Source organism: Chinchilla lanigera, unplaced genomic scaffold (assembly GCF_000276665.1).
Source record: "Chinchilla lanigera isolate Chin_1 unplaced genomic scaffold, ChiLan1.0 scaffold00193, whole genome shotgun sequence".
Taxonomy (NCBI): Eukaryota; Metazoa; Chordata; class Mammalia; order Rodentia; family Chinchillidae; genus Chinchilla; species Chinchilla lanigera.
The window spans coordinates 812924-823233 of NW_004955594.1; the positions used below are offsets into that span (position 1 = coordinate 812924).

The window sequence follows — 10310 nt, forward strand, 5'->3', positions numbered from 1 at the left end:
TGCAGAAAGCTCAGTTTCCCTCTTCAGTAGCTGCTCAGCCAAGACTACTAGTGTCCCTATTTTTCCTGTTGTTCAGGTTTGCCCCTGGGTGACCTCTGAGTAGCGCTACTTAGTCTTGGGTTTTCCGGCAGTTTTTGATTTGTATCTAGTTATCCCCATTCTCAGACACAGGCACTTGTGTCATTTGATGGCCAACCGTCTGATCCAGTGTCCCCTTGCAGTTCAGGACATGTGCATGACCTGACTCGGGTTGCACTGGTGTGACAATCCCGGTCTGTGGACCTATGTCCCCAGGTAATTTAGGGTACAGGCATAATTCAGACACAAACTGCAGGATCTATCGTTTGTGAACCACCTGAATCTATGTCTCCAGTCAGTTCAGGACACATACAGGAACCAGATGCAGCCCAGATGGGTATTGGTCACAGACATCCCCAGCCTTCAACTCGCTAGGGGGTCTGGGCAAAGGCAAAGCTCAGACTCGAACGGTGGGTCAGCGGCTCTTGGAGCACTCGCTTGCTTGGCACAGGGCGTGCAAGGCTGAGAGTCTGTTTGCCCCGCATGCAACCAGAGAAGCCCCTGGGGCTTCTGAGTGAAAACCTCCTCTCTGCCGCAGGAGCAGGGAGGCCAGGACTCATCTGTAGTGGCGGAGGGGTCCTGATGCACGCACTCTGCCCTCAGGGATTAGCTGGGAAACACCTGGCTCTCTCCCCGCGTTTCAGCTAAGAACCATGGCGGTGTGGGCGAGCACAGACTTGAGCCCAGGAGTCCAGCCGCTCCTGGAACACTGGCTCTTTTGGCGCAGGTTGTGTGGGGCTGAGAATCTGTTCACCCCGCCCGCAGCCAGAGAAGTCCCTCGGGCTTCTGAGTGAAAACTACCTCTCTGCCGCAGGAGCAGGGAGGCCAGGACTGCGACTGTAATGGCAGGGGGGTCCCACTGTGCACGCTCTGCCCTCAGGGAGTAGCTGGGAAATACCTGGCTCTCTCCACGCTTTTCAGCTGGGAACCGTGGCAGTGTGGGCAAACACAGACTCGAACCCACGAGTCCAGCCGCTCCCGGAACACACGAGACCTCTCGGCGCAGGTCTCGTGGGGCTGAGAGTCTGTTCGCCCCACCCGCAGCCAGAGAAGTCCCTCGGGCTTCTGAGTGAAAACCTACTCTCTGCCGCGGGAGCAGGGAGGCCAGGACTTCTATTTTTTTTTAAAGAAAGGTTCTTGCTAAATTGTTCAGGCGAGTCTTGAACCTGCAGTCCTCCTGCCACAGCCTCCAAAGTAGCTGGAGGTACAGGTCTACACCATCATGCTTGATTGTGCAAGGAATTTTTACTACCATATATAATATCAAAAAATAGAGCCAATTTAAATGTACATCAGCCTGGTGTTGGCTGAAGCATTATGCCTTCATACTATGAGTACTACATACCCACAAAATGTTGATGTAGTAGGATAAGCCTGTGGAGGTATTTATGAAAAACTGCTGTATGGAAAAACTAGACTATAATAGAGGATATGCCCCTTCATCAACTGGTTATTTAAAGCAGAGGCAAAGTACCTCAGGATTTAAAAGAAGTAGTAAACATTGACTATCTCCTTGTAATAGTGAATAGGTTGTTTTAATTATTGTTGTTGCTTATTTTCATTTTTCTCTTGTCTGTCTGCACTTCCCAGTCTTTTTACAACAAACTGTATTGTTTTGAAAAGATACTTTGAGAATGAAAGAACAAAAACTATCTGAGCACACCTCTACCACTACTTCCAATCCCAAGTGTGCTAGAAAAATACTCTTACTCTTTTCTGAAGTCATCAAAGCATTTTTTTCGGTATGGAATATTTTAATTCATATGAAGGGAAGAAACTGTCTAAAGATCCATTGTGCCCTGGAGTGATGCAGTAGCTTCCTGCAGGCAGAGGATAGGAATGTAGACTACAGCAGTTCAGATTTCAGCATTTCTGTCTTCCTTTCCCAGCATTCTTCTGGGGGAACCAGTCCACTGAAGATGCAGTCTGCCCATTGCAAGACTCAGTAGGGCAAGTGTGGTATCTGGCTTACCGGATTCCAAGACAGTGTGGAAGAATATGCTGTTTGCTTAAAGTGAGGTTAAAATTAAATTGTCTTCCATTTTAAATTATCTTTGTCATTTTTTTCCTTAAAAAATGCAACTTCAATAATAGCCTTATTACTATTTTTATTATAGAATCAATATTTACTGCAAATTGTTTTCAGAAAATACAAAAAAGAAAAAAATCTTAACACCCAGAAATAAATGCCTTTACCATCTTGTATTTCCTTTCAAGCTCTTTATCTATCCCAAAGACTGTTCTTTTAAACTATACTTCTGATTTAATAAATGTTAGCAAACAATAGGACTCTGCTTTAAGATTCTTAGACCCTTTGATAGGCTAATATGAGTCTTCACTAGAGGGTAAAATAGGCAGCACTTCCCAAACTAATTTTAACATAAGATTTTTTTAAAATGTAGTACACATGTCATTTAGTCATCTCTGATATAAAAAATAAAGGTGTTTCTATGTATTCACTATTGCAAAGGTAATGCAAGTAATGGTTTCTGTTCTGTTTTTTGAGGCAAGGTCTCACCCTGTAGTCCAGGCTGGCCTCAAAATCACTGTCTAGTTCAAGCTGGGCTCAAACTTGCAATCCACTGGCCTCAGTCTCCCAGATAACAAAACAGACAACAGACACTAACACACAGGAGCTAATAAAAAGATTATGATCGCTAAGAGTCACCATATTCATAGTAAGCATAGGGGTGAAAACAGAGCAAAAGCAGGTTTAATGGTGTGACCAAGGAAGACAGAGTTTCTCAAGAGATTAGCTCAATTAAAATGACGCTAAGTACTTTGTAGGGGACAATAGGAAAGATGGTTTTAGGGTGTCTCAGGAGTTGGCCAGAACCCCTTTGTGGCTCAAGAGTGTAAGGTGTAAACTCATTTGAAAGATTTTGCTTTAAGAAAAAAAGTGCTAGGGCAACCTGCTCACACAGGGCTACCTAAGAAATATTTCCCCAGGCTTCATTTCACCATCCTCAACCATCTAGGCACTCAGAGGCCGCTACAACTGTGATCCAAGTGGGTGAGGCTATTGTTTTAGCCGATGGGAGATCTTGGCAGCATCCCCATGATGCTGGTTTTGCAGGCATGCAAAATGCAAGAGTTAAGGTGTCTTCCAACTGGATTTCAAAGGAAGGCCTGGGAGGCCAGGCAAAACTGTGTGACAGGGCTGGAGTTCCTCCCAGAAGCCATCGAGAAAACAATGCGTGAAGCTGTGGGAATGTGCAGTGGAATGCCAGAGGTGTAGTGGGCTTCCCAGGAAGTTGGAGATAATAGGAATATGAAACATCTGCTGAGAAAAGGTGCAGGCCATGAGTGAAGGCAGCTTAAGATGGAGCCCTTATGGGCTGCATCCACCAAAGTCATGGGGCCCAAGCCCTGCGGAGCTCACATTGCACCACCATGTGCCCTGGATGTCAGATATGGAGCTAAAGGATTTAATGTCTGCTCTGCTGGGTTTCAGTCTTGCTTTGATCCAATCTCTTTCTATTCCCCACTTTTTCCCTTTTGAAATGGGATGCTCTGCCTATGCCGTTGTGTCTTGGAAATATGCAGCTTTCTTTCTTATTTTTACAGGGGCTCATAGATGAAAGTTGCTTTGAGTCTCAAAGGAGACAGGACTTGGACATTTGAACAACGCTGGAAATTTGAGACTTTGACAACTCCTGAAGATGGACTTCCGGGTGTGATGACACACACCTGTGATCCCAGCACTCGGGAGACTGAGGCAGGAGGATTGCCAGGAGTTCGAGGCCAGCCTAGGCTACGTAATGAGTTCAAGGGCAGCCTGAACTGCATAAGGAGACTCTGTCTCAAAAAAAAAAAAAAGATAGACTAAATGTATTTTGCATAATGAAATAGGGGACCCAGGGGTGGAATGTTAGGGTTTAAATATGAAGTATCTCAAAGACTCATGTATTGAGGGCTTGACCCTCAATGTAGAATGTTCAAAGGTGGAGCCTAGTAGGAGGAAGTAGATCACTAAGGATGTGACTTTGGAGGGTGGTACATCTTGTCTCCAACCCCTCCTTCTCTGGCTCTTCCCCTTTCGTTCTGCTTCTTGGCCAGCACAAGGTAGGCAATTTTCCTCCACCATGCATTTCCACTAGGATGTTTTTGCCTTGGAGCAAATGACTATGGTCTGAACCTCCACAAGCATGAATTGAAATAAATTCTTCCTCCTTTAAGATGTACATCCCTGGTATTTTGTTAAAGTGACACAAGGGCAGCTAATACATTCCCCCAAAGTAACCCTTATTCTCTCTTCTAATGCCATAACCTTGCCTGCTTTAAAACTTTATAAAAACTGGACTGGGGATTTAGCTCAGCGGCACAGTGCCTGCCTGGCAAGTGCGAGGTTGTGAGTTTGATTCCCAGTACCAGATAAAAACTAAAAAAAAAAAAAAACCTTATAAAAACTAAGTCAAAGCTAGGTGTGGTGGTACACACATGTAATTCCAGTACTTGCGAGGCTGATGCAGGACTGTGAGTTTGAGGCCAGCATGAGCGACATAGAAAGTTCAAGGCTAGCCTGGACCACATAGCAAGGTTCCTTCAAAAAAACAACAAAATAAGGGGCTGGGGATTTAGCTCAGTGGCAAAGCGCCTGCCTGGCAAGCTCAAGGTCGTGAGTTCGGTTCTCGGTACCGGAGAAAAACCAAAAAAAAAAATAATAATAATAAAAATAAATAAATAAATAAAAACCAAAAAACCTAACAAAACTAAGCCATACATATACGTTCTTCTTCATTTACTCACATTATGCTTTAAGATTGCATTATGTTAAAGCTTGTGATTATAGTTAGCCCATGTCCCACTTGTTCTATATAATGTCCTGTCATATGAAAGAAATTCTGCTCTTTTGCCTATCAACTGTAGAAGGACATTTCTACTGCTTTTGGTGTTTTATCTTGTCTAAATAAACCTTCTAAGGATACCACTGCACATATCTCATAGCGTACATGCACAAATTTCCCTAAGGAACATACCCTGTGATACAGCTGGTCAAAGAGTAAGTGAGCGAGCCACTTTATGATACAGTAGAAGCATCTCCAAGGCATTGCACCAATTTATACTTCTACCAGCAGTGTATGATTGTTCCCACTGTCCTATATCCATCATAGCATGCAACACATCAACCTTTTCAATATTTTGCCAATACAAATTACATCCTACTGTTTTCTTCACTTGTATTTCTCTAATCATAAGGAGTGAAGATCTTTTTCTGTGTTTATAGATCATTTGTCCTCTCTGATGGAATTCCTGTTAGTGGATTTTGCCTATTTTTCTAGTTAGCAGTTTTGTTTATTCCTTATTGATCAATAGGAATTCCTTATATTTTCTGTACACTAATTTTTACAAGCTATATGTGTGAAAATACTTTCAATTCGAGAATTGTTTTTTCACCTTTGTTATGATGTATTTTGATGAGTGAAAGAACTTATATTAATGTAGTGAAATGTGACAATTATCTTTCTCTGTTAGTGTTTTGGTATCTGAGAATTCCTTTACTACCCCAAAGCCATAAAAGAATTCTACTATGTTATCTTACGAAAGATTCATAGCTTTGCCTCTCGCATTTAAATCCTTAAGCTACTTGGAGTTAATTTTTATGTGGTATGAGGTAAAGTCCATTTCATGTTTTCGTATTGTGAAAAGCTATAATTTTCCACTCATGAACTTTGAACTGAACTTCTGTACCTAAGGCAGCTCTAGGAATTGAGATGAGTGTGTGGTTATCATAAATTCCAAGAAGCAATAAATTCCAAGGAGCGAAATGAGATTCTGAACAATGACCACCTGAGCTGGCCAATGATTAAAAAAAAAAAAGGCATGGGAATGCTGGGGACAGATGAGCTACGTGAGCATCCAGCTCCGAGTCAGCGGCCTTGCCCTCCGGTACTTTTCCACTCGGAGTTTCGCCTCAGTAAACACTTTTAAGTTTCGCTCAGAAGCCTCTCTCTTCAGTTCTTCTGACCACAGTGCTTTAGATAAAGCTCTTACTTCACCTCTCGCTAGTCTCAGTTTCTGTTACAAATATCGCCCTTTAGGGATAGTCTGTCCTTCCCCTGCTGCTTTGCAATGCTGCCTCTGTCATCTCATCCAGTACCTACATGCACATAAGTCTCCCCCTTGCTGCCTCCGTCCACCCATTTTCTGTCCCTCCCAGTCACCATAGCTTTGTTGCAGGTCTTGTAATCTGGGAAGCGGGTAGCTCCATTTTGTCCTTCTAGAGCCCTTTGGCTTTATTCTTGCTTGTTATAACTCCACACATATTTTAAAATCAAATTGGCAGGTTTCACAAATCAGGGATACCTGTTGAGGTTTTTGTCAAAATTACATTAAATCTCTAGGACTGCACACTACTTAACATCCAGTGGGGCATGGAAGCACTGATATCGTAAAGCAGTGGAGTCTCAAAAATTATGAGCGTGATTCAGTTCTTCATTTTTTGTTCTTCTTTAGTAGACACCAATAGTTTTATAATTCTCTCTATGTAGTACATGTGTATCGTTCATTATTCCTAGGTATTTGATAGTTTTGGAGGTCATAAGGAAATGATATATTTAAAATTTATATTTTTTCAGTTGTTGATGTATAGAAATGCAATTGATTGTAACAATCAGCCTTAATAATAGTGTTTACTAATTTTAAGAATTTATTTGTAGATTAAAAAATACACAGACAATACTATATCTGACAATAATGACCATTCTGCCTCTTTCTTCCCAATCTTCATATCCTTATACATCTATTTTTTCCCCTACTATGCTTGATAGAACATACAATAGAATGTGAGAAAAGTAGTTATAGAGGCATCTTGGTCCAGTTCAAAATCTTAACGATGCATTCAGCCTCTCACCTCTAAGAAATTAGTCATAGATTGGAAACAAATAACTTTTTAAAATCAAGTTAGGGATGATTCCTTTTATACCTAATTTATTAGAAGTTTTCTTTAAATCATGAGATGTTGAATTACATTAAATATTTTTCATCCATTAAGATGAGTTTTCACACTACCCCTGAAACTGAATTAACATTTTTCTAGTTTTAAGATAATCTTGAATTCCAGTATCTGAAATTTTTGGTCCAATTTGGATATCTGTGTTTCTGCTGGATCTTATTTATGGGACTCTGTTTCCTTGTTTATTCACTCAGTTATTCATTTTGTTTTTACAGCGAGCTGCACATTTCCTTAGCAAATATGTGTGGAATTTAAAAGCTGGTACCAATAAAGACTCTTCCAGAAAAGACTTGTTTTGCTCTGTACTATCAGTCAAGAAATCACTAAAAATATCCACTTAAGCTTTGTTAGATAATTCCAGTAGTATAACTTTAGACTGTCAATCAGCGCAGGGGCCAACTTCTACTTATACATTTTCAGAAGAGAGTTGTTGCTTTGGTTTGGTTCAGTTGATCCCTTATGGGGGATTCAGTTAGCCATCCTGTAGAAAATAGATTGGTGGTTGCCAAGGTTTGGGAGCGGGAAGTGACTGTGGATAGGTAGGTTTCCCTTGGGGATGAGAAAAAAGATGTTCTCAAATTAGTCTGTAGTCTGCATGTTTATGTTCCTCCAAAATTCATATGCTGGGCCGGACATGGTGTCACACACCTGTAATCCCAGCCCTCAGGAGGCTGAGGCAGGAGGATCGCCACAAGTTAGAGGCCAGCTTTGGCTCCACAGTGAGTTCAAGGCCAACCTGGAATACATATCAAGACACTGTCTCAAAAAAAAAACTCATATGATGAAATTGAGTCCCCACTGTAATGATAATAAGAAGTGAGGGCTTTGAAAGGACCATGTGAGGATTCACCAAGCAGGCCACATCCAGAATGATACTAAATCTGCCAGCACCTTGGTCTTAGACTTTCCACACTTCAGAACTGTGAGAGATAAATCCGTGTTGCTTATGAGCTATGCAGTTTATAGTGTTTTGTTACAATAGCCCAAATGGACAAAGACAAACTATGTAGTACTGAAGGTTGCATGACTTCGTGAATAAACTAAAAGCAACCGAGACGGTCACTTCAAATGGGTGAATTTTATAGCATGTAATAATTATTTCAATTTTTAGAATAAGTATTAATTTCATCAGAATAATAATTTATTCATTAAATTGCATTCCGAATTGCTACTGTTTGAGTATCTTTCCATAATTTTATTGTATTTCTTTTTTATTTCTTATTTTTATTATTGCCTGCTCATCCCCTTTATCCTGTTAGTGCTTCTCCTTAGTTCGAGTTACTTACATATATTAATCTTTCATCCATCATTATATTCTTCAAATAAATTCCCTACTTTATCTTACAACCTGTAATTTTATTTATGAGAGATTTTTGCATTACTTGGTATTGAACCCATGGTCTTCACACTGATATACGTCACTAGCCTTTATAAAAAAAAATTTTGACAGGATCTTGCTGATTGCGCAAGCGAGCCTTCAACTGGTGGTCCTCCTGTCTCAGCCTCCCCGAGTGCTGAGAATACAGGCATGTGCTGCCATGCCTGGCTGCACAGATGTCTTCATACAGATTATAAGGAAAGTACTATAGTTTGAAATAGCCCTTTGAGGGCATGAGTTGCAAGTACAATACTTCAATATGGTAGCAATCTTCTTAAAAAGACTTACAGAGGTTGGCAAAGCTAGCTACAGTTTCAAGGGTAATGCTATTTGCCATCTTCCTTTACCATCTCCTTGCACACACCCGTCCTCTTCCTCAGCCAGTACTCTAATGGACTTGGTTGCTTGTTCACTGTGGGAATTTCAGTTGTCTATTTCTCTACGGGGTTGTTTGTTTTTATTATTAATTTGTAGTCTTTTATATTATTGTCATAAGAATCCTTCATCAGTTGTGTATACTGAAAATATTTTCTCCTAATGTACTTCTGGGTTTTTTTTTTTTTTTGCTCATCATCACGTCTTTAAATGAAAAAAGTTAATTCATGTTAGCAAAGTAATACTATTGTATTCTATAGTCCATAGTTTGTCTGTATTGTTTTTAATTAGTATATTCTGTAGTGTTTATGAAATCTTTATTCCAAAGTCTAGAGATTCTTCACCTATATTTTCTGTAACGGTCTTTAAGCGTATATTTTTGACATTAAAGTGCTTAATTCATTTGGAATAGACTTATCAGCTGGCATAGCAGATAGGTGAACACTTTGATCTCTTTCAATATAAATACACATTTTCTAGGTTCAGTTAGTGAAGAGTCCTTCATTATTTACCTAATATGCTACTTCTGTCATGTACCCCAGTTCTGTACACGTCTGGGTGTATTTCTGAGCTCTGTAGTCTTTATCACTGGTCACAGTCTATGCGTTACCCCAACATCACGGACACCCCCCCCCAGTGATCTTGGCAAAGGAACCTCACATCAATCATGTGAAGTTACCTTCTTAGAGAAAACTGGGCTATGCAGGCCCTAAACTTTTGTTCTTGGCTTCTCTCCCCTTGGCTATGAGCTCGACTCAGAGAGCTCTGAGTAGGATTCCACGGGGAAAGGAACTGCATCCAATAGTATGATGCTACTCTCTTGGGGTAACGGACCCAGGAGTCCTTGAGCCCAGTAAAAATTTGTTTTGTTTAGAAAGTTCCGGCATCGTGACGGCTGCCTTTGCTTTTTTTTTTTGAAACAGGGTCTCACTGTGCAGCCCAGGCTGGCCTCAAACTCCTGGCAATCCTCTTGCCTCAGCCTCCAGAGCGCTGGAGCTACAGGCCTGCGCCGCCACACCTGGCTGTTTTGAAGTTTCGATGGCACTTGGACCCTCTTTTCAGATTCCTAAGCAATGCTGCGCAGTTCATTTTCACTGCTACCTAAAAATTGTGTGGCACCAACAGCAGGAAAACCGGCCTGCGTGCATGGGGATATAGCTCAGTGGCACAAGCGCCTGCCTGGCAAGCGCGAGATCCTGACTTTGATTCCAAGTACCCCCAAAACAAAAAACAAAACAAAACAAAACAAAAAAGCTGGCCTGCGATAAGCACCACCGATCTGCTCTGGGGAGCAGGGTAGCGGCGGCACCGGAAGCTCAGAGCATTTCCGCAGCGCCAGACGTGGGCGCGTGCCAGGGCCCCGCTGTGCCCGCACCGATTTGCCGGGGGAGTAGAGCGTGCCAACCTCCCACGTCCTTCACGCTCCACCAAAGCCGCCGATTCCGACGTGCCGGGCTTCCCTGAACGCCCGGGCCGCCCGAGGGTCGCCCCGGCTAGGGGCCCAGGGCCTGCCTTCGCCACCCG

The 10310-nt window shown here is 42.0% G+C and overlaps 1 protein-coding gene across 1 annotated transcript in view; it reads left to right on the forward strand.

The window, feature by feature from the left end:
* Window positions 1-3812, forward strand: part of Smim9 (small integral membrane protein 9) — a 13330-nt gene extending 9518 nt beyond the window's left edge. The window contains exon 3 of the mRNA XM_005414667.2: window positions 3646-3812. Coding sequence (XP_005414724.1) covers window positions 3646-3655 — 10 coding nt within the window. The 3' untranslated portion in view covers window positions 3656-3812. The remainder of the gene's footprint in view (window positions 1-3645) is intronic.
* Window positions 3813-10310: the final 6498 nt, after the last annotated feature.